Source organism: Equus caballus, chromosome 8 (assembly GCF_041296265.1).
Source record: "Equus caballus isolate H_3958 breed thoroughbred chromosome 8, TB-T2T, whole genome shotgun sequence".
Taxonomy (NCBI): domain Eukaryota; kingdom Metazoa; phylum Chordata; class Mammalia; order Perissodactyla; family Equidae; genus Equus; species Equus caballus.
This window is the reverse complement of record NC_091691.1, coordinates 83,966,782-83,992,264: the sequence shown is the minus strand read 5'-3', so window position 1 is coordinate 83,992,264 and position 25,483 is coordinate 83,966,782. Positions and strand designations below refer to the sequence as shown.

The window sequence follows — 25,483 nt, the reverse complement described above, 5'->3', positions numbered from 1 at the left end:
ACTTGAACCAAGGAAGCCTGGTCCAGAAGCTGTGCTTTTAGCACTTCAGAATACCACCTCTCTGAGCAGTGACTGACTTACAGCACTTGTTACTACATGCATGGGTTAAAAAATATTCTCAGGAACTCATTCATGATTTTCATGGATTTTTTCACTCTAAGTGCTGAGGACTCATAATGAAAACAGCAGAGATGCTATAAGCTGTAATTAAACAGTGGTATAAAGTAACTTTTACTGAATTTCTTAGGGAATCATTAATTCTGCTTTTCCAATTTTGATTACTGGAACATTTTGGGACTAATCCTCCCTCTAACAGAATGTCTAAAAATAATGGATTTCTACTGAGTAAACAGAGTTCTTAAGGCAGCATGGAAGTTATGGTAATTGCTAATTTTCCCCCCAGTAATTTACCATTAACATTTGTATTTTCTTGGTAATAAATCTCTTTCATGATGTCAAAACTACTCAGTAAAACACTTGCATTTGGAACCCAAACAAGTTATAGGGCTCATTCAATTGCTCAAATATGATAACCATGTTGCCATTTAGTAAGGCACAGTCAGACTCTGGGGAAAAATAAATTATGAAGTGAAAATAGTTTAAAATTTCCATACTAAAAATAATGTCATTCTCTTTTGTAATGATATAGATATATGCATTCATTAAACATGGCATTTATAAGCACTTTCTAAATTAATTAATATCCCAATGATCATCAATTAGCTGTGAGACCATGATCTTTACTTTTCAGACAGCATTTATCGAGAAAAGAAATCACAACATAGAGTCAACCTGGAGAACACGGCAAAAAGGAGCTGCGCAGAGTTTGGAGGCAGCGCGGGGACATCCTACCTCAGGGCCGTCCCCACCCTCGGTGGGCTCTGGCTCCAGGTCCTCGCTGATGTGTCTACGCGAGCGGAAGCGCCGGTGGGCTGCCTCCTGGTTGATCTGCCTGATGTTACTGTCCGACTCGGAGGACACATCCCTGACAGCGAGGGGAGGAGAGACAGGAGAACAGGTATTGATCACTCGCATTGACAACAGTCCAATGCTCACCAAGGACCCTACACCTACTAAAACATCAGTGCTCTCATGCTAAACACTGGTAGATAGTTGGCCATTAAATATGAGAATTTTTCCACCATATCTTGGCTGAAGTCTAGTTCTAGGTTCATTCCAATCAAATAAATAGTTTTTCAATGCAGTCACAATATTTTGAACATCTGTCAGGCATCAACTGCAAAATGTACTGTAGTAGTTGAGAGAGAAGAGAAGTCAAAGTCCTCCATCCATTTGCTCCAGTGACAATTCAGGCCTCTTGAAGGAGAGGTGACGTGTAGGCTCACACTCGCGGCCAGTCAGTGGTGACCCTTCTAGAAGTCCAGCAATGACAAAGCAGCAACTTTTGGTTATTAACAGTTAACCAAAGAGTATGTGGGGGACCAGAATGTGCTGCCCCAAAATCTCTCTCTTTGGCTTGACTTTTTTTTTTTTTTTAAAAAGATTGGCACCTGAGCTAATCTCTGTTGCCAATCTTTTTTTTTTTTTTCCTCCTCCTTCTTCTCCCCAAAGTCCTCCAGGACAGTTGTATACTCTAGCTGCAGGTCCCTCTGGTTGAGCTATCTGGGCCGCTGGCACAGCATGGCTTGATGAGCAGTGCCATATTCCGTGCCCAGGATCTGAACTGGCGAAACCCAGGGTGTGTTCCACTTCGGCCCCAAGCCTTGACTATTTTTCAGAACAAAGACTCAGAAAGAAAGTTTGACCTTCCCCAGTAACTGGCCTGGAAGAACCTAAGACAGAAGGCCTGTCCCAGGAAGGAGCTATCACCACAGGTATCTCTAGATGTGGTAGACAGGAAGGCACCTAGCAAAGCCCATTTTATCAAAGTTCTCTCTTGGGTCCCCTTGTTTGTAGATGGCCCAGCAAACATCTGTTTACCAAACATTTGCTTTTCCATCTCTGTGTGAATTGCCTTCCTCCCCCTTAAAGTCCCAAACCACTACACCCAACATCCTTCTTTGTCTTTAGCTAAAGATGATATTTAAGCCGGTGACTTTGGCCATTTTGGAGAGTTATTCAGTTTTCCTGGGTTTCTCTCATGTATACGTTATTAAACTTTCTTTGATTTTCTCCTGTCATTCTGTCTCATGTCAATTTAATTCTTAGACCCATCAGAAGAACCCAGAGGGTAAAGGAATAGCTCTTCCTCCTCTACAAGATCAAATAGTACAAACTCAAAGCTAGGATCTGGAGGGGCGCGCTTGTGACCCAACGTGAATTTTTTTCACCTGCTTTGGCTCTCATTTTGACAGAATCTTAGAATCACGATGCTGCATTTTCCCCCATTAAACTACTTTAAAAATTTTACACAAACATCAGGCGGTAACCTCCCAAATCAACTGGGATCTGAAGAACATTCCGACTTCATACTCTATTTTTTGGTCGTATAACTCTCTTAACTCAGGATCTGAAAGCATCCATTCAATCTTGAAAACTTTTGCAGTAAATTATAGGCAATCATCCTTTGGAAGAAATGCCACTCGTAGGCTTTCAGAGTAGGATTGTAAATGACAAAATGTTTTTCAGAAAAAACTCTTATAGACTCTTTCAATAAGACAGTATATTCAGTTAACAAAGATGATGTTGCAAGTTAATATTGGAAATATTTGAAAATACTATTTCAGGCTAATTGAAATACAGTATTAATCAAGGGGCCTGATCATAGATTCTTCCTGAAACATAGGTTTTAAAATCTTCTAATATAGCCTTCAAACTAACTTATACTATAACTCAATAAACAGCCCGCTGGGCTCTGCAATAGTAAATAGTTTGCAATTAGCAGCACTGTTTGCAAATAAATAGGTGTCTCCTTAATGCCAGTTTCCGAGATAGTTGAAATATTTCCATCAAAAATCTTTACATTACTCACTTTACTGCTAAAGGGAGTAGTATGACGGTTGGCTTCCACTTAACCCACAGTAAAAGGACAGTTCCTTATTATTAAACTCTTTATTAATGAAGTTTCACTGTAGCTACACACCCAATGAACAAACTTTTGAATTCTAACAGAAACATACATTCTGCATATTTTATAGTTACATTAAACTATAACAAGGCTAAAAGAGGTACCTTTAGAAAAACTGACATATTATGGCCACAGAAAAAAATCATTAAAATCAAGGAACAAACAAGTATACTGATAAAATTTCTGAAACCAACAAAATAGAATAAAAATGACACTGTTGGATGTTAGAAAATGTAATATTGTCTTTATGATTTTATGTTGCTGCAGTCACTTTATGATGCTCAATTCTTAAGCACACATTGATTATAAAAAAGCAATTGAAAACAAACTTACAAGGAAAATGATCAGAATACCTTCATGAAATATGTAAAATATTCCAGTAGTGTCTAAGAAGGCAAATGAAGCTTTAATCCACCCTCTTTCCCTTTTTCTTAAGGATGCAAGCAATTTCACTTTATAATGACTGGCTTTACTTAAAAATATCTTACATCTGAGAGTTTCAACAAAATTTTAAATCTTCACTTGAAATGTCAGTCAAGAACAAGTGACTAACGTTTGGGGCTGACTATGTGTCAGGCCCTAACACATATTTCGATTGTTACAGGGACTTGCGAGAGGTTGAGAAAGATTTTGGTATTACTATGTCTGCATCTTGTATCTCTCAGAAGTACATACAATTCCATCATTCTGGAAGGACTGATTTTAAAAAAAGAGGCATTTAAAATCAATTATGCCAATCTTCCTTATCCAACATGCTCAAATAATCAGTAAACAGCGCAAACTAGAAACAACTAAATGGCATAAAGCAGCAAGATACCTCTGATTTTCAAATTCCAACCAGGGGCTTTTATGGTCTTTAGTGATAAAATGAAAATGTTCACATGAGGGAGGCCTTTTGCATTTAATTAAGCAATCGAATGAGAGTGTTGTTGAAACTGACTAGAAGTTTAAATGGTCACTAGTGGGAAGATGAACATTTGAAAATATTTGAGCTAACAAATTAAAACAGAAAAATGGGGGCTAGCCCGGTGGTGTAGTGGTTGGATTCACATGCTCTGCTTTGGTGGCCCAGGGTTTGCGGTTTGGATCCTGGGCACAGACGTACACACTGCTCATCAAGTCATGCTGTGGCAGCATCCCACAGAGAAGAACCAGAAGGACTTACAACTAGGATATACAACTACTTCCTGGGGCTTTGGGGAGGAAAAAAAGGAAGATTGGCAACAGCTGTTAGCCCAGGGCCAATCTTCCTCACCAAAAAACAAAAAAACAACAACAAAAAGACACAACGAGGAATTGCAAAGAAATGCTATCTTTTTTAAAAAACAGAAAAATGATTTTATTGCAGGCAAGGAAAAAATTGGAGAAATGGCTATTTTAACTTTCTTCAGTCATTAATTTCACACATACATATATTTCATTTGACTGTCATGGGAAATATACAAACAAATAAAGAAAAACCATAAATTCATCAAATCCAGTGCCAACTAAGCTCAGTGTGTCAGATTATTTACACTCACATACATTAGCAACCCTAATGATGACCTGAGTTATCTAGGTAAGATTAAATTGTTGCTAAAATCGGAGAAGATCTAAAAAGTGTTTTAGAAAGAGAGGTAATAAAAAGGGTTAAAATAAGTGAGTTTAACAAGTTCATCTTCATTTACAGTCTTAATACAATTCCTTCACCATGTTTTAAAAATTGTAGTTTTTACAATAGAAACTTTAGTTTACATTAAAATAGGATAAAGACAAATCTAAAATTAAGGTGTTTTACCAACAACCCAATCAAAAAACGGGCAGAGGAGATAGACATTTTTCCAAAGAAGATATACAGATGGCCGATAAACACATGAAAAGATGTTCAACATCACTAATCATCAGAGAAACGCAAAGCAAAACTACACTAAGATACCACCTTACGCCTGTTAAAATGGCTATGATCTCTAAGACTAAAAAGAACAAATGTTGGAGAGGGTGTGGAGAGAAGGGAACCCTCATACACTGCTGGTGGGAATGCAAACTGGTGCAGCCTCTATGGAAAACAGTATGGAGACTCCTCAAAAAGCCAAAAATAGAACTACCATATGACCCAGCCATCCCACTACTGGGCATCTGCCCAAACAATGTGAAATCAACAATCCAAAGTAACATATGCACCCCTACATTCATTGCAGCACTATTCACAATAGCCAAGACATGGAAACAATCCAAGTGCCCGTCACCCAATGACTGGATAAAGAAGATATAGTGTGTGTATACACATACACACACACACACACAATGGAATGCTACTCAGCCAGAAAAAGAAGACAAATTCATCCCATTTGCAATAACATGGAAGGACCTAGAGGGAATTATGCTAAGCGAAATAAGCCAGTCTGAGAAAGACAAACACCAGATGATTTCACTCATATGTGGAATAAACAAATACATGGACAAAGAAAACAGTTCAGTGGTTACCAGAGGAAGGGGGAAGGGGTGGGCACAGGGGGTGAAAGGGAGCAGTTATGTGGCGACAGTCAAGAAATAATGTACAACTGAAATGCCACATTGATGCAAACTATTACGAACTCAATAAAAAAAAAATAAATCAAATAAAATCAAGGTGTTCTAAAAGCTATTCCTCAGACTTGAGAGGGCTGATGCATCTTCAATGGTGACTTTCACAAGTTCTAAAGCTCTGCATCCAGGCCTATGTCTGGCCTTGACAGTCCACTAAACCATGTGCCTATAACCATTTTCAGAAGTGATTCATCTGCAATCACTCAGTTAAAAGGCATTTTGCTGAGCTCCTACCAGGCACTAGGGGTAGATCTGTGAATAAGAAGGCACAGTTCCTGCTCAAAGAGGCAACTAGAATATCGTGTGCTCTATGCCATGACGAGAGAGGTACACACTTTTCAGGGAGACCTGGACAGAAGAAGTGCGGTTCCCCAGAGGAAGGTAGACTAGGCTGAGACCCAAAGGCAGCCAGGGGTGGTGGTACATTCTAGTTTTGTTTTGGGGGCTGGAGGGGTCTAGTCAACAAAGGAGAGAAGATAATCAGAGAGCAGCTGTGCATGGTCAGTCACGGATCGCACTATACATTTTTGAGTGGGCGACAAATCCGGGAGGGAGACAAGGTTGAGAAGGACCTTGTAGGAAAAGCCTGAGGGCAAGCCAATGTCAACGAAGATTTTTCAGGGCGTTGAAGTCTGGGGCACAAGTCTGTAGTAACTTGGGTAAGAAATGCGAGTCACCAGGAGAGTCGTATTTCTTCGCTTAGCCCATTGTAATCATTTCACTATCTGATTTCCTCAGATACAGCCTTTTAATAAAGACACTTATTATCAACTGTCCACCAAAGAATGCTGCAGTATTCTGTGAAAACTGAATTATGAAAAAAATTATTCTTGAATTAAAACAATTCTTTAAAATAGTTCTGGAAGGCTGGAAGACTTCTGCCCAGCCAAATAAAGTTAAGGATAAAGAACCACAAATTCTCAAACAGTACAGATAGGTTGAAGAGGTTACTGGGGAAACAACTCTTTTTCCTTTCCTAGTTTTTCTCTTGCTTTCTAGAAGTCACACCCACTGGAAAGGAGGCACTCCTTGAGTTCCACCCAGAGCTCTGCTGACATCCTTCCTGGCTCACCACTTCACTGATGGGGATAGTCATGCCATTGATTTCTCCCTAAACTACATGTGAACTTGAACTTGGATTAAAAACCGCATTTTTCCTATGTTGCTTCTGGACCACTGATGAGCCAGCATTGCATAAGTTATATCTTTTGCTTTTGGTTACTTCTTTGGGACACTGCCACCAAAGGTGGTAGGTGTAAAAAAACATATGATGTATTTTCTCAGGAATTCCCTCATTAGTTTCACAACTCTGTGAGGTAGAGAAAGTAGCAATTATCCCCTTATATGGATCTATCCCCTCAAAAGAGACTTCAATCTGCATGATAATTATTAATGAAGATGAACAATTTTTCATATATGTTTCGGCCATCAGTATTTCTTTCTTTGTGGGCTGCCAGCAGTCACGTTTCTACAGAGGTCACATGACACTCTGGTCCCGAGAGAGTGCTATGTTATCAGGTACTCCTTTCTTAGGATGTGTAACATAAGGCAGGTAATGGGTGCTTTTTAGGGTATTGCTACCAAGATTCTGATCACCACATGTAACCAAGTCCAAGGTGGGTCCCAATTTTTTTTTTTTTTACTACAAATAACTAGAGTAGTTAAAATGGCTTACAATAGTTTTAACAGCTATGGTCATTCATCAAAAGGAAACAGTAAAAAACAAATTAATTAAAAGAATCAACTAAGCCATTTCCTTTCCTATTTCCATGGGAAAAAAAAATTACAACAAAGAAGAGTTCAACATCATCAGCATGTTTGGATATTCATGCTGTCCTGGGAACAATGGGCTGCTGTCCACACTGGGCAGTACAAAGCTGAGCAAGGACAGCTGATATTCATGAGAACCCAGTTGGGGACTTAGGAAGGATTGGCTATTCATTGTTGTAGATTCTGCAAGCTTTCTCTAAATCAAACAAAACCTAGCCCACCTTCCCTACCCAGAGACACATGCAGAATATCTTTGCAATTTCTAAAGATAAAAGGGCTACTGACAACACCATGCATCACACTGCTAGTATCACTCGTTTAAAAACCATCATTAGCAAATTTCTTTCAGAGTCTATAAAAGAGAAAATTATCTCATCTAATATATTTGCTTTCATTCCATATTGAAAATTACACAATTCATTGATAGTTACCTCCTTGTCTTGGCTGCTAGGGAGCCCATGATTTCTAGAATAATTTTTCCTTTTCCATGTTTCAATACTTTGTTTCTGCCTTTTCTTTCATATTAATAATTTTAGGTCTTGCTGTATACTATGATTTAAAAACAAGCTGCTTTGAATCTTCTTTTTGCAGTGGGTGAGATTTAACTAGTGTTTATTTGCTATCATCAAACCAAAAACTGCCGAGTGAACAAAACAGCCATCAATTCACTGCAGCCCTGAGGCTGGTGTGAGATTAGAATGAACAGTGATTAGTGAGTGTGCAATGCTCTCATGTGTTTCTAATTATATCAAGGGGTGCTATATAAATTTTCCAAAAAGGAAAAAAAACGTTTTTGAGAGAGCTTCCAAGTTAAATGATTAAAGGGAATAAAAAAAGTCCTTTTTTAAAATTAAACTTAAAGAAGACCTGAAGAGAAAATTGCACAGCCAATTTGTTTGCTGTTTTTCATTCTAGGTTAGTCAGGGGAGGAAGATGAAGAAAGGGGAAGTATTATAACCACCATACATAAGACAAATCTAGGAAAAATAACCTCTGCTTTCTACTCCATGAATTTATGTAAACAATATATACAAAATAAGTTAGTTCATATTTATAAGAACAGAACGTGATACAAAGACCAGAGCTGCGTTATAACACGCAAACTCCAATGGGCTCCCATGCTCTTTAACTAACTGAAGAAGAATCCTGTTGTACTACACAACCACACGCTTTTATTGATATAAGATGTATTTCTTAATCTTGCCCCAAAGAGCTGCCCCGTTGAGACCTAACCGCAGAGTGCGAGGATGTGTCCCGGGCCATCGCATGGTACTCACATTAAGCTCGGTCGGTGCCACTGAGTGGTCCGGTTGTTGTGGTTGACGTAGTAAGTTCGGCCTAAATTGTCCACTTTTTCTTCCCACCCGGGGGGCAGAGGAGGGGGAGGAAGCTCCTCCTGGTGCTGAGACGCTGAGTCATTGGAGTCAACAACTTCCCACCCATGCTGTGGAATAAAGTCAAATGGCAGAGCATGAGGTTGGCTCTTCAGATGTACGGAAAGGACAAGTGCAGTGTGGTCTGTGTCCTTCTTCCTGGCTCCTTTGCACTTGGCTCTTGCAGTGGTTTCATGTAGCACGTTTGAAGAAATTCCCCAAAAAGGACAAAAAAAACAGTTCTAGAAGAGTCTCAAAAATATTTTGAGCAAAGGCCAATTAATTGTGCTGCCTACTATGATGACTGCATTGTAGGGAGCAACACAGGTTTGGACATATACAGTCTGTTACGTTACTTAAGTCACATTATATACTCTTTTTGTATTTCGTATTTGTTATTTTGACCTGAAGCCTTCTAGAGCTGTACAAAGCCATGCCCATGACATGGGTCATGTCACAGCTGCTGTCTTTTCAACACCTCCATAAGGTAAAAGGGAGCTGGTAAGATGAGCCGTACTGGATGTATGTTCCAACAGAAATCTCAGCATGGGTGATCAGGAGGCCCAGGGCTTTATAGCTCCCCACCAAGGATGGCACCACGGCTCGCTGTGGAGGGAGAGCTCCCACTCTGCATCTAGTACCATCACGGGAGCCAGAAGTCTGGAAGCTACTGCTTTCCACTTAAGCGCTCCCCACTGGCTGCCGCCACATAAACAGGCTTCATGGTACCAGAGTGAGAGTTACATTTTTGCAACACATATTTTAGGCATTAAGTATTCCTTCCTAACATCCCCTAGTAAAGTCACTGGAAAATCAAGTAATTCACTGGTTACTGCAGTTGGAAGGCTAGAAGAGTGTAAAAAATTCCTTGGATTTGAGATAAAAATCTCTTGATGTGCTTATGAAATCTTAACATTCATAACTGCCTACCACCCACTTGACTCCTCCTCACATATACAGAGAGATGAAAGCTCACAAACGAAATACTGCCCGGAAATATGACCTCCCGGTCTGAGAGGTGTGGTTAACTTGCCCATAACATATTATTCATGTATCACGTATATGCAACAGCTGCAAACAGATGTGCAAATAAGCCATAGAGAGGCCTTGTTTAATGGACATTTTCAGAACAATAGGAGAATTTGTCTAACAAAAAAGCACTGTCTGAAGTGTGTGCTGAGAAGGTACAACAGGATCCATGGTACAGGTATGTGACTAGAAAGTCAAAAGGCAGCTATGCCATGAGGAAAAACAAGAAGATTCCTCTGGACAGCTAATTCCAAAACGGCATTTCTAGAAGAGAGCTTCCTCATGCATGCTATCGCCTGTGGGCCAAATGAGCAAGAAACTTGGAAAAGCTTTTCTAAATCGTTTTATCCACTTTGAAGCAATTCCAAATGCTAAGAGGAATTTACAAAGAGCTGGAAGTCCAAAGAAATAAGAGAATTAAATATGCGAGGAGAATTTCACACAGGGGTTGGTGCTATCAATTAAATAGGGGAATAGCATTTTATAAAGAGAACTCTCTTCAATTGTTGGTGTTGTGCTATAAAATGAAGTCCATGTTTTGTACTAAAACAAACATTGGTAGATTATCAAAGACAGATTCGTGGACACACAAGTTTTTTCATATTTAAGCTTCACAAACATTTCCTTAAATTATAAAGTCTTAAGGTAAAATATTAATATGATCTCAGGCAGGGAAAACAGACCAAGGCCTGGGGTCTTACCTCCATGTCATCCCTCTGCTCACTGTTTTCTTCATCCTGACCTCCATTTTTCGGCATGTAGGCCATTTTCAATCGCAAAAATCCCTTAACTCGAGATTTATGACTGCATAATGTAAGAAAATTGGTTATAAAGGATATGACTGGGTTATATCTTATATTATTTATGATGATTTTTTAAAAAGCTGAAATAGGAAAAGAAGTTGAAATCTTCCTCAGAGAAAACCAGTATCCAAAGCATAAAGGACACCTGTACCCCAACGCCTTACCTTCTTGGTCTGAGGAGAAAATCCTTAAATGTATAGGGCCGCTCCATGGTCGGATCTTCTGTCTATAGGAAGAAAACCTAATTAAGTTTCAATCTTCCTGAAAGTTTCGTATTTTAAATACACCAGACTGGATTACAGAGAATACGGTTTCATGTTTTACAATGTGGGAATGCTGACAATGGAGTTGGTTCCACAACCAGTACTTGACAATTAATTAAACATTTTGTAGGTCACAGAACTTTATCTACTCAAGATCCACTAGATGTCACTATCAACATCCGTTTTCAGGAGCCAAGCCCAGCCTTAAACAATGACAAAATTATAGTCGTCATGGCCAAGTGTAATTTCTAACTGCAGGGTGTAGGCCTCAATCTCACACTGCTGATTAAGGCTGGAGAAACAGAGGCCACTGATTCCTTCTTGTCCTATGACTCAAGAAACCTAAAAATGGAACTAACAGGAAAATATTCAAGATCTAATCTGCGAAGGCAATTTACTTGATTTATAACATTAAAATATCATGTCGGCCTAAGATAATTGAAAGATTATCTCCTCCACAGAGATAGTCCTAGGAGGCACCATCAATGGGGCTTTTGCTGGTGCTTATTTCATGAAGCTAGGGATCTAACTGTGATATTTATTCATTTAAAAAGAAATCAGTATTAATTTTATTCTGCAAAACCAGTTCAAAGCAAGCAGGAAATTGGAAAAATAAATGTTACTATTTCATTAATTTTTAAACACTATATTTGGTAAAAGTTCAAATACCTAAACTCTAATTAAACACAATTTAAAATATTTTTTTAGCAAGAGAGACAAACTACAGTACCACAATTTATTATCAGATGGGAGGAGTGTGTGTATATGCATTTATATTTGAAATTATCTGTCATTCCTTGCTTTAAACTCTCAATGGCTTCCTATTCTGCTTATAATAAACTGAAAATTCTTTCCTATGACTTACGAAGTCAAATATGATCTGGCTCCTAACCACCTTTAACCTCACTGTGAACCAGTCTCTCCGTCCACCCCTTACTCCAACCGTCCTGGCCTCACCTCTCCTCTGCACATATGACATCTAATCCTGCCTTAGCAGGTCCTTCTGCTGGACAGCTCTGTCTCCAGATGGCCACGGCTGTCTCCACATTGCCATCCAGGTCTGAGATCCCAGGTCACATCCTCAGAGACTGCATCTTAAAGCACCACCATTACCTCCCCTTGTCACCCTCTATCACAGCATCCTGATGTATCTTCCCCCTTTTCATTGTCTGAAATCATCTTTTTCATTTATTTATTTACTAATTTATCATCCATCACTTTTTTTTTTTTGGAGGAAGATTAGCCCTGAGCTAACTTCTACCACCAATCTTCTTTTTGCTGAGAAAGAGTGGCCCTGAGCTAACATCCATGCCCATCTTCCTCTACTTTACATGTGGGACACCTGCCACAGCATGGCTTGACAAGCGGTGCGTAGGTCCGCACCCGGGATCCGAACCGACAAACTCCAGGCCGCCAAAGCAGAACACACAAACCTAACTGCTGGTGCCACTGAGCTGGCCCCCCAGCCATCACTTCTATAATGTAGGCTCACGAGATCAGGGACTTGGATTTGCTCACTATTGTATTCTTGGCGCCAAGAACATAGCCTGACACAAAGTAGGCACTTGTACAAGTAGTTGTACAAGTAATTCATCTCACCTACAGGAAATTATCAAGGCCATGAAAATTCACCATCACTGAAGAAAGCCAGTTATGGGCACACCTCATTTTACTGTGCTTCACAAGTATCGAGTTTTCTACACGACCCTCCACCAGCAAAAAGATTGCAACTCCCTGATGGCTCAGATGATGGTTAGCATTTCTTTTAGCAATAAAGTATTTTTTAATTAAGGTATGTACATTTTTTTCTTTAGACATAATGCTATTGCACACTTAATAGACTACAGTATAGTGTAAACACAATTTTTATATGCACTGGGAAACCAAAAGTCATATGACTTGATTTATTGCGATATTTGCTTTATTGTGGTGCTCTGGAACCAAACCTGCAATATCTCAGAGGTATGCTTGTATATTCTCTAGACTGTTCTCACTAAGGTAGTAAAGGACACTTAGATATTTTGGAAATATTTTCTAAAAAAAAAAAAAAGTTTCCAAATATACATCACTTATAATGGAAAATTTATTAATCAAGTATACTAGTGCTGGTATTTTGTCCTTTTTTCATTTGTTCAACCAACAAATAATTTTAGAATGATACTCATGTGAAAGACATGTGGGTACAACATGGTACCTTCCCTCAGGGTTACAACCATGTAGAAGGGGCCATCATACCAACAAATGACCAGAATCTAAAGCAGAACAAATCCACTGATACGCAGGTTACGTTCTGTGAGACCTGGGGAGGAGGGAAGAGACTGATTTTGACTTGAGGATCAAATGGTTTTCAGATGTGTAGTCAGATCTGGAAGAATGGGGAAGTTCTGATAGGTGGGGAATTGGGAGGAAGGGCAGTTCAAGCTGAGGAAATCAACAGCTTGAGCAAAGCTACAGGATCATTAGCAGGCCTGAGGAATCTGGGAGCAGCAGAGAGCACCTGAGCACCTGCGAGTGAACAGACGACACCAGAGCTGAGAGGGACTCTGAAAATGAAACTGTCCATCCACTACACAGTTCAAATGATCAACACCACACAGATCAAGAGGCAGATCTCCTCGGTCTGTGTCCTGAGTTTGTTACTTACAGAGCCACATGGGCAAAGGCAAGTTCCTGCCCTCTCTGTTCCTCATGTCCTGATCTACAAAATGGAGCAGTAACAGCGTCTTACACACAGGATCGTGACGATTGAACCAACCACTTCAGCTGGTGTACACAAAGTCCTCACAAGAGTGCCTGGGACAGCTGAACAACGACCAGAAGCAGCAACAGCCAATTCTACATTTTCTCATCACTTGTGAGTAGTGCCAACTCAATGCTATGCAGGGCATTACAAAATGAAAATTCACCTGCACGAAAATTCTCTCAACAAGATGGTGATCTTATAGATAACTATAGGGTTCTCCTGGCATTACTGAGGTTCCAATTTGGTCATATTCTCTGAAGAAAAGTCCTTGGAGACTGCCAGGATGGCACTGAGCATGTTCCTGGCAGAAAGCCACCTCAAACAGATTGATGCTAACAGTATTATTGGCCAAAATGGATGCTGCTGTCTCCCGACCCACGGCATGAGCATTCAAAAGAAAATCTTTTGGATACACAGTGCTTTCATCTTATAAAGATTCACTGCTTTCAGTAAAACTGAAATCACAATGACATATAGTGAGATAAATAGTTTTTGCAGCCAAATGGAAGAGAATGGCCTTATCAGGACACTAGACTCAAGCTGGATGCAACCACCAAAAGCACCCCAAGCCTTAGGCTAAAGGCCCACCTACCCCAGGCCTTGACCACATCACACATCAGTACTGGGGACCCAAGGTCTGGGTCCAGCACTGCCACCAATCTGCTGAACAATGGTCAAGTCACCTCTCTCTCTAGGCCCAGGTGTCCTCATCTGTAAAATACAGGGAGTGGATAAATGGTCTCTAAAGTTCCTCTAAGCTCTGTGATACTGAAATCTGTACATGCGAGAGGGAACCATTACCAGGTTATCAGCCAAAAATATAAGAGGGGTCTTTATTATCTGAGTTACCTTCAAGCAGAGGGAAGCCACCAAACAATACCACCAGCCTGGAAATGCCTTGCTCTAGGAACACAGATTCTCAAGTTACCCACAGTTGCCTTCAGTAGCACTTAACTAACACAGAAGAAATTCATGTTTTCAAAATAGCTCTCTACCTCAGTGCATCCCCATGAATGCAGAGGTTTTGTAGCTGGGCAGGGGTGAGTGTGCTGGGGGTTCAGTGGGCAGGAGACACGCACCTAACAAAGGAAGAGGGGTAACAGGCAAACACCCATCCGAAATGTCATCCTGTTGTTAACACAAGTCTTGGAGTTATTTTTGTCCCCAAATAATTAGTAAAGACAAGCCATAAAATACTGCATGAACTTTTAGGCAATGACGCACTGAATTTAACAAACACATGTAAACATGACAGTTTAACAAAAAATCAACACCTATAGTAGTTACAGCTGAGTTTACTCTTGGTGCGCCAACATAAAAGAAAAAAGAAGAGCTGTTTCAGCTGTAGCACAGATGTCAGGCTGGCAGGGCAACCACCACCTTTCTAAATGATAGCTGTCTCCTCCACATGCCCCCAGCGCATCATGCTGCCCACATCTCCCAGGTAACATGTATGTCACCAGGGCCGGTGGTGCCTCTGCTCAGTCAAAGCACTAGGATGCTGATTCACAGAGCTGGATGGAAACTCAGTATCATCTATGTGAAGCTGTTTGTCTTACAGGTGAGAAAACACAGGTCCAGAGAGGATTACTAACTTATTAAGGTTACCAAAGCAACTCGCCCATCTCCCAGATCGCAGCCAACAATTCCAGAGAGATCTTTGAAAGCCTGACCTTTAGAGACTTCCGTGAATATAAATATATGTTTTCTTAATTCTTGGACCTGCATAAAGGGTCAGACCACTAACCTTACTCTCCCCTATTCTCTCTTCTTTGACTCATGCCTACTCTCAAAAATAAAAAAAACAAAAGAAACATTAAGCTGAGTGGCAAATTTAGAACAGAAGCAAAGGAAACAGGAGCTTCTACCATTCCAGACTCCTTGTGTCCTATTTTCTATCCTGTCTTTCCCCCCCCACAAAACTGGGAGGACTGAGTCTGAGGGCCAAGAATGAAAGTGAATCACAATTTTAAGCTTATTTTCTTTCATCTGGAAGCATTTGATAAGTATAAAGCACTGAGGAATCCACGATCAAAGGGGGTAAAAGAAGTTTGTTTTCTTTCTCCTTGTCACTCTTTACTCTTTCCTGTTTAGGGGACAAGGACAGAGCTGACACTGGCCTCCTCTGGTCCACTGTGGTGGACAATCAAGGTAGTGACTCTAACATGCAGAGTGCGCCCCAGCTTCACACAACCCTCCCTGCCCCATCCCTCTGCTCCCGGCGGCCTCCTTTGCTTGTCTCCCTGGCGGAGCTCCCACTTGGACTTTCACACAAGACCCAGCAGGGCATGTAATTAATCCAGGGACCCAACATCAGGCAGTGGGCCGAGGAGGACCCGTGTGTGCCAGGTTGAGATGCCGCAGCGGCTGTAACTTTGCAGTGTGCATCCACAGAAGGGTCTGCTCCTAAGCCAGTCCACCAAGACGGAGGGTCACTCTGACCGCCTAGTCTTCCTGGTAGGCTTCCCAGGGTCAGGGAATTTATAGCTGCAAATAAGGACAGCTTAGGAGAGCCATTCCTAAGAATTTAAAAGCAAGGTTTTACATTGCGAACACCAATATCCACTGGCAAGTGCACCAACAGGCCTCTAGAATTTCAGCAAGGGAAGAAGGTTCTTCAACAAACATCAATTACCAGGTCTAAAATATTTCTTTTGCAAAAACACACATGCAAAAAAACCCATAAAATAGGATAAATTATTAAAAATAATTTCCTAACAACCATGAGAGATTGGCAGTGTTTAGTTCTGCTGTCTGGAATCTTCTCCACTAAGCTCCTGATACAGAAATGAACTTCACTGAAATGTTGGCAACTCCTTAGAACAGCATCAAGGCAGGGACGATCCTTTTTTAAAGGAATAAAGGTTCATGGTATCTTGGGGCAAAAAGATAAAGCTTCATTCCTGGCTTAAAATGTCTCATAAAAATAAGTGCATGTAATATGTCAACATAGAGGCACAGCAATTAGGAATTTTGCTAACAGAGATTTAAAAAATAATAATAAATTACTTCTATCTTAATTTCTGTGAGTCAAAATTTCTGAACCTTTTCTTATTACTTAAATTACACATTCTTGGTATATTAGACACATAGAACTAGAGAGAACAGCCTCAGGTAGGGAAAAACAGTTGAATGAAAAATCACCAAGAAAAACTGGTGGGTTTGGGAACCCCTCCCCTGGCAGTTCCCTCCAATGGCCACAATTATTATCCGAGGAAAAGAGCATCCAGAATCATGCATTTTTAAATCTAAGCCAGGGAACTCACATGTACCATTCAATATGATGCCATTTGCCACATGCGGCCTTTTAAATTTAAATTTTATTAAAATAAAATTATAAATTCAGTTCCTTGGTCACATAAGCCACATTTCAAACGCTCAACTAGCACACGTGGCGACTGTGACAGGCGGCACTGCTAAGCCACATGAAGGAGGAACTTGCTTCCCTGGTTTTACCACAGAGATTAGAATCCTTCTTATCAGCAAATATCTGTTGAAGGAATAAATTCTCTATCAGTGAATGGGGCTGCATAAAATTAAGTAATAATCAAACACCCAATCAGATCCCTTAAACCTTGAAAAGCTTTGGGGAGGTTGGCAATGGCAACAGTATTTACCATAGTACTGCTCTCCATTATCTTCTCTCATTACTGAGACTATCTTTCTAATTTACCTAAAATTTGATTTTGACAAATATTGAACCTACAGGTCATATATAACCTGCTGTGACAACGGTCATGTAGTCATCAAGAAAAGAGCGTCCATTACTTACTCCACAAAATACATGCAAATGCTAACATCCATTTTACACAACCACACTGTGTTATCACACAAAATATAATGGCATTGTGGGATTTTCTCACGAGTGTCCTACACATATGACCAAATAAACAGTCATGCACCTCATAATGACATTTTGGTCAATGATGGACTGCATACACGATGGTGGTCCCATAAGATTAGTACTCTATGGCGTAGGTGTGTAGTAGGCTATACACAGGTTTGTGTAAGTACACTCTACAATGTTTGAACAATGACAAAATTGCTGAACAACACGTTTCTCAGAACATATCCCTGTTGTTGAGTGATATGTGACTGTACACATGAAAGCACCTCAAATGCTGGGCCCAAAGGCCCCATCCATTCAGAACATGCTAGTTGGGTTCCACCACCACTTAGAGGATAAAGAATGCACCTTCATCCCTCTCCTTTTTCTTCCTTTGTGGTCCATCTGCCAGACTGTAGTTGGCTCCACAAAGCTAGTCAATTTTACGTACTCCAATGTAAACTAATCTTTAGGCAGATGCGAAACTGGGAGGTCCCATTACTCAACTGGCTCAACTCATGAAAAGTACTCAGTCCTCCCTGGCATTCACTGTTCCACTCTCTTTAAGCGGCTGGTTTCTAATCTAGCCCTGAGCCTTGGCACCACTTCCTTCTTTGCAAGTTCACTCTTGTCTCTATCCAAATCCAAAGGTGAACTATTCCCTCTACTGACTTCGTCTCTGAAGAGGAACATTCTTCTCTTCTCTTGGAGTCCCACCCAACCTCTCAAAACCAATCTGCACTCAATCACTCAAACAAGGGATTGCTGGACCAAGCTGTTTAAACATTTCACTCACACCTCTTAGAGAATATTAGTTCATAATTTGCCTTGACTGAAATGCGGTTTTTATGTTAGTTCTGGAGAAGAGTGGTTGGGGACACCCACCAAGGAATTGGCCAACCAACCAACATTGTCTAAACGCGTGAGGACGTTACAGCTTCAACCTGAGGAGCAAAACGGAAGGCCTACTGATGTAGAAATAAGTGAGGAGTCTTCCCCTGCTAAGGTTGAGATACCCAGATCCTCTCAATGTCACTTTAAAAGAATAATCAGGTTTCTGATAGCTTATAGAAGTAGTCTCATGCACCCTCTGCAAGCAACCTACAGCTTCAGGTTTTCATATAGAAACAAAGATACTTTAATAATATCACTTTTGCTTCCAATCTTTTGGAAGGGAAATGCACTTGAAATCTTCCTTTCTCAAGAGCTCCCATGAGTAAATAAGAATAAATTGCTTGCTATCACATTCCTTCACAACATATCTTCAAAGTCTCCCGGGTAAGACACAGTCTTTCTTGGTATTTAACATACGGTAACAGCCAAACTTTCAATGCAGTGGTAGGCTTACACTAGGTGGTTTAAGTCATTTTAGTTCAGACTACTTATGCTATTTGCTCACACAAAGCATAAAAAAATATGTAACAAAATGCCCTTGGAAGGCAGTATCTCTGACTTCTTCTCTCTTAGGTGCTATTGAAGCCACTTTATGCTGCCCAGGGGAAGAAGGGCCTGGAGGAGGGATGGAACAATCTGGAAAACCCAAGGTGGAATATGAGATGATATACTTTTCACCAAGTACTCCAGGTCTTGTCCCCACATTCTTCTATCTATATTGCCCTGGAGCATGCAGGTGACATTTCTAACCTCAGTTACTAGTCAGCAGCCTCAACTGTTCTGCTTCTCATCTGAGCACAGAGAAATGATAGCAACACCCCACATGCTAGCTCAGTACAATTTTGGAAGGCAGCGTGGGCGTTTCCAGTTGACAGGTTCACTCAGAACCAACAGTATCTTTTCTTTTGTCTCTGTGCTGACTGAGAAAGCCATACACCCAAACCTGGGCAACACCAACTTGGATAGATGCAGCCCAAGAGAAATAGCACATGTGATTCTAGACAAAGGAAACCAATGTTTGTTTAGACCCAAAGGATGAATCTGTAAGGAAAGACATTCCATTGACAAGAAGGAGAGGTTTGACAGAAGAAAGGTAGCTGTTTTGTATGACGTGACAAAGCAAGACTAGCAGAAGAGCAGGAGAGAAAGGAGCTGGCAATGCTGACAGGCATACCTGGGTGATTCAGATACACCTGATTTTTACAATTACGGTATCTCCTTCCTATCCCCTTGAAAGAACCACTTTCTAGAAAGGAACAGGGCCAGACTATACTGTCTTTATTTTAGCCTTCTCCATTATATTGAGAAAATATCGCTCCGAAAATATACCTAACTGCAAACAATCAGAAACCATTGCTCACAGCACGCAAATAAAGCAGGTAACCATCCTTACCGGGAGATGGCTAAGGGGCACGTCCACCTGGCCCAGGAAGTCGTCTCGCGTCTGTTGAGGAGAGAGCAAAGAGTTAATATGTTTCCATCTATTCACTGAGTGTCAGCATTCTTAAAAATGTTTCTTTACAGATGGAGACAAGGCTGGAGCCTGACACTGGAGCGCAGTGGGGCTAGGCCCAAGGCAGAAGGCCCAGATGAGGTACAGACACCTGTCACCTCGGAGACAGGTGAGCCCAAGGTCTCATACATCTGGATCTTTAGCTGCTTGAGATACTGTTGGGTGTTTCTACCCAACAGAGCAGAAACAAATCCTATCTTGGGCCTGGGGAGTCTGTGATCAGTAACGGGAGGGACACGGGGGACCAGGGAGAGTTTGGGGGCACAACTAGTCCAGTTTAAATAGAAGGTGGAAAAGAGATGCTGGGAATACTTTAACCAATACTGATCAAGTGCTTACAGAGCTCCCCGAGACCTGAGAGTCTAGGGAAAGAGTATAGAGTCTAGTTATTAATAAATCTTATAAGTTACTTACAAAAAAAATGGCCTCAAACTTTCAATGTAGTATGTACACTGCTTCAGAATCCAAGTTCATGGGTTAATTACTGGTTAATTTTTGGACACGTGCTTCCTCTCTCAATCTACCACACAGCATATATCTTTCTGACTTAAAGAGACTCATTCTGAAATTCTGCTAACAGCTATGAATGGTGGTAACATCTAACAGCTATGGTGGTAATCATCTCGCAATATATAGGTGTATCAAATCAACACATCGCACACCTTAAACTTACACAACATTATATGAGAATTATATCTCAATAAAGCGCGGGGGAGGGGAGGTTTGGGGGAAGTTGGCTCTGAGACAGAAAAAATAAATAAAAAAAAAAAATAAGAGAGACCTAGTTGAAATTCATTTGGAAAAGCTCACAAGTCCCCTTTCAGACTCTGGGAGTTACCCGGGTAGTCATAACTCAGGTTCAGGGGCCACTGGCCTGGACCACAGGGCATCCGACAAGTCATGTCTACACTGTGTCCTGCTGTTAGAGTGTTTGTATCACAGCCTCTGCCATTTAGATGACCTGAGGCGCAAATCGGAACAGGACGACTTCTTTTGCCCTCCTAAAAAAACATGCAGTTGCTTCTACCATATTCAAAATGCCTAAAAGCTGGAAAGCTGTTTAGCTGTAATCAGACTTGTCCCACAGCTAGCTTGAGGAAAAGCCCACAAGACAATCCAGATCGCCTGACTCCAAATACTGGGCTCTTATCTTCACTCTTTGCTGGTTTATCACAAAATTTCCCAATTTATAGAAACTGCTCTTTAAATGTGCTTGAAAAATTTCTTGCATTTAAAAAGCAGCAGCAGGTAAATATCAACGAGATTTATTGAAATGATTTGCTCCAGGCTTAGGATTTCCTTTTAGGCAATTTCAAAAATTTGATTACCTAGAAAGCTCTGTCTCCTCTAAACGATGCATGAAGGATAATGAAAATCAAAGTCACCACTGGTCGGGGGGTGCACAAAGCAACAGACCAGCCCCAGGCCTCATGACAAGGTTCTCCTTTCTTCTATTTTCTCAGCTGTATCTGCTGCAACCTGCCACAGAGACCTCTCATGTAGCACAAGGCTGGACGGTGCCAATAAAGGCCGCATATGTTAACGAAAGCAGCACCTTTGCTGTGCAAGGAGTTAGGGAGCATTCCAGGTCTCAACGTGGCTGATTTAGTTATAAAGCTAGTATAAAGGTCAGTTAATTCTACAATCAAAAAGCAGCAATATGTTGACTACTAACCAGAAATTGTCTGTCTACCTCATGTGAACAGTGTGGTACTGCCACTTGTCTCCTCTCCCCTTGGCTACCGGTGCGCATGCCAGGAAGGACAAGAACACAGATGCAGCCACGAGGAGGAGAAGGCAATCTTGCTCAAAGTTCTGGGTTTGATAGTGACAAAATGAAGGAGGGTGTGCTGGTATGGCAGAATCCCCACCCTTGGGTCCCAGAGAGACGTTGAAGGCCATCACAACATCGTTAGGTTTTCACTGTCACAGGATGACATCACACCACCATTATAAAAATATATCAATCAATTTTTAATAATTCCCATTACAAAATTATATCCATCAAGCACCACGTTAACTATAAAAGCCTACAAAAACCAAAATAGTTGCAAGTCATACAGTGAACACTGGCATGTCTTGTGCTTATTTTTAAGTTGTAAATGCTGTCAATTTCAATCTCAATTACCTACTGCACCATTCTAGAGGTTGAAAATGTGCAGGTTAGTAACACAGTTATAAATGTTCCCTTCTGACAAGCCATCAAATATTTTTCCAACATAATGACAACGCAAAACAAAGTCCCTGAAATGTGTTTATATCAGGTGAAACACAAATCTATATTTCATTATTGGAAAAGTGAAATAAATACACCAAACACTGTCTCTCTCAGAGCTCACTCTCTAAACAATGAATGATTACATTCAGGACTGCCCCTCCTCCCGTTAAAATAACGATTCACTTTTATATAAGGAAGGGAACAAGTGTGTGCCATGGTCATAGAGGTATGTGCCACCATGTGTGAATGCCACTGGAACCCGAAGCCTGGGGACTATTACAACAGCTCCAGTGAAACCCTATTATAGCCCTTGGGCATTTCCCAAGGCTCCCTGTGTACAGGCTGGGCCACAGCTGCCCCTACTAAAGAGGACACCAGGCTTAATTGTCTTCACAAAATAAGTGAGGGTCAATTTCTCAAAGAACACATGCGTTCAAGAAACCAGACAGACTTTTGCTCTTTAGGTTAGACCTGTACTTGAAAGATGTGATCTGAGTCTTACTACATGCAGATGACCACAGAGGCCGTGGGAAGAACAAGGCTGGGATACTGTGCATTTCACATCAAAGCTGAAATGGAGAGCAGACCGTGCGGGGAGAAAAGCACCGGAAGTAAGGGGTGCTCGCAGGTAAAGCTGGGGTCACCAAGGCTCATTAGGAAAGGAAAACTGAGCCAGCCATGATGTTCTAGTGGCTAAAGTTCAGTGCTCTCACTGCTTCAGGAGCCCAGGTTTGTTTCCCAGTCACGGAACCACACCACCATCTGTCAGTAGCCATGCTGTGGCAGCAGCTCACAGAGAAGAACTAGAAGGGCTTACAACTAGGATATACAACCATGCACTGGGGCTTTGGGGAGGGAAAAATGAAAACAAAGAGGAAGAGTGGCAAGAGATGTCAGCTCAGGGCAAATCCTTCCCTTCCAAAAAAAAAAAACAAAACACCATAGGTGCCAGCCTGGTGGTGCAGTGGTTAAGTTCACATGTTCCGCTTCAGTGGCCCAGGGTGCGTCGGTTCAGATCTGAGGCATGGACCTATGCACCACTTATCAAACCATGCTGTGGCAGGCATCCTGCATGTGAAATAGAGGAAGACAGACATGGATTATTAGCTCAGGGCCAATCTTCCTCAGCAAAAAGAGCAGAATTGGCAGCAGATGTTAGCTCAGGGCTAATCTTCCACCAAATAAATAAATAAGTAAGTAATAAAAAAAGGAAAGGAATATCAAAAAGGATTGGCAATTCTCAGAAGATAAAACAACCCAAGTGTAACACTGGAGGCTATATAGTAAGGCAGTGTCTTTAAACTGTGAGTTGCAATCCCACTAGTAGTTTTCAAGGAGCATTTTTACAAAATTATATAAAACAGAAAATATTAATGGCTCACATGAAATATAAATACTGTTTCAAGAAACTTGTTTCTGTTACATACATACTATGAATGTGTGCACTAGATCGTGACCTAAAATCAATTTCTTTTTGTGTGCCGCCATCAAAAGTTTCAAAGCCACTCAACCACAGCAAATGAAAACCATTCAGTAATACCAATTACCTAGGGTTTCATCTTAGAAATCATTAAGTAATGACGTCCCAGAAAATTATACTTAGGATTTCTCAAAACAAATTGAAGACAAGTACAGAGGAATTAGAACATGAGCTCAGAAAAAAGAATTTAAGGTAAAGATACAGTATGATTAGATCTTTGTATATTACAAATCAAAGTAAACACTACAATTCTAACACTAAGCCAGAAAAACAACCTTCACTTTCCCGCTAAACCATTAAACAGAACTTCTTCATGTGCTGCTTCCTTTCAAAGCACGTGGCCCATGCTCAGGCACCAGCACTGACTAGACGGGGAAAGACATTCTATTTTTAGAGTGACTTCGGAATCATGCACTCCAAATTATCTAAATAATGAATGGCTTGAGAAACTTTTACAGAAGCTTTTAGACAAAATGTCACAAATACAGTAACTCGTCAACAGCTTAATGTCTGCAGAGTCACCCGAATGTCAAGACACATTTAATTTTAGGCACCGTCTCATTCTTCATTAAAGCACGAAGTTGGTTTTGTCATCACATACAAAAGCGAGGAGAATATTCTTGTTTCTCGTTCCACCTGTGATACACTCAGCCTCTGTCGTGAGGACAGGACTGCTGGAGCTCAGGAAGAAACCGAGAGCGAGGGTGGCCTCCACCCACACCATGAGTTGCATAACCCAAAGTTTCACCACCTGCGACCTCTGGCTTTAAGGTGAATTGTTTCAAAATATGTTGATACTGAAGTTACTTTAACCAAATAGTCAAGCAGTATTCTACTGAAAATAAAGAAAAAAGTGCAACGATGAAAGCCTCTCTGAACAACATGCACTTACCAAAATTCACTTGAAATGCACCAGAACACAGAAAACATAACTCATACTTTTCCTAAAAACACATACAGGTTTCACAGTTCCAACCCCTCTGCCACTTAAGTGTTTAAAGGTTCGGGACAAGAACTCTCATTCACTAAAACAGAGTAAGGTGTGTCCTGGAGACACTGGCTCTTATTTATAACAACAAACAAGACCTCCATGTCAACAAGATGTCAGAGCAAACTCAGGGGACTTTTATAGGCTCCCGTAAATCATGCTGGGAAGGCAAGCCGAATGAAACCATGCTGGCTGATGCGTGATCATGAAGACCATCTATTTTAAGGGACACTTTGCTTGAAATTCAGAAGACAAAACAGAGGGACAGACAGAGCAAAGAGCCACGGTGCTGGCCAAGAATAAATGACAGCAGCTCCGCAACAGCAGCCCAGCTCTTTCATCCAGGAGCAGAAACAGACTGGTACTGACCGGGCTGCGAGAAGTGTTTTGTGGGCTCAAAGGGAGTCCCAGCTGCTGCGGGGATGGGGTATCACATCAGGGGATGAGATGGGCTCGTGGTCCCCTCCTCCCTCTGCTGAGTGGAGGTGACTCAGGAACACTCAGTTCTCTCCCTGCTCCAAACATAAGCATATTCCAGGCCAAGGGTCAACTGAGGGTCACAGGTATTGCAGCTTTTTGCAACAGGAGCACTTGATAATCTAAACTTAAGATCCAATAAACTCCAGGGGGGCAAACACTGGGAAAGAACTTTGGGAACCAGAGACACACGATGTGAGCAGCACTGCTGAGCTCCCTGGCTCCTTCAGGCAGGGGTCACCCACAGGTAGACTGCCCTCTACTGGGCCAGGCCCTAAAGGTACAGAGACCGGGTGCCCTTATCCCCTGGGGAGAGAGGCTAACCAGCTCCGTGCAACAGAAATATAATGCGAGCCACATACAGAAGTTGAAAATTTCTAAGTCACATTTAAAAAGTAAAAATAAACAGGTGAAATTAATTCTAATATGTATTTTAGTTGACCTGATATATCCAAAATATTATCACTTCAACATGTAATCAATATAAATATTATTGCTAAAATACTTTACATT

The 25,483-nt window shown here is 41.0% G+C and overlaps 1 protein-coding gene across 47 annotated transcripts in view; it reads right to left on the bottom strand.

Moving 5' to 3' along the window:
* The window catches only part of NEDD4L (NEDD4 like E3 ubiquitin protein ligase), a 342,466-nt gene that overhangs the window by 65,224 nt on the left and 251,759 nt on the right, over positions 1-25,483 (bottom strand). For all 47 annotated transcript variants that reach the window (XM_070275775.1, XM_023647877.2, XM_070275748.1 and 44 more), the window contains 5 exons: positions 19,688-19,738; positions 10,733-10,794; positions 10,467-10,569; positions 8,641-8,807; positions 853-985 (listed from right to left, as the gene is read on the bottom strand). In XM_070275775.1, the coding sequence (XP_070131876.1) occupies positions 853-985; positions 8,641-8,807; positions 10,467-10,569; positions 10,733-10,779 (450 nt within the window). In that variant the 5' untranslated portion in view covers positions 10,780-10,794; positions 19,688-19,738. The remainder of the gene's footprint in view (positions 1-852; positions 986-8,640; positions 8,808-10,466; positions 10,570-10,732; positions 10,795-19,687; positions 19,739-25,483) is intronic.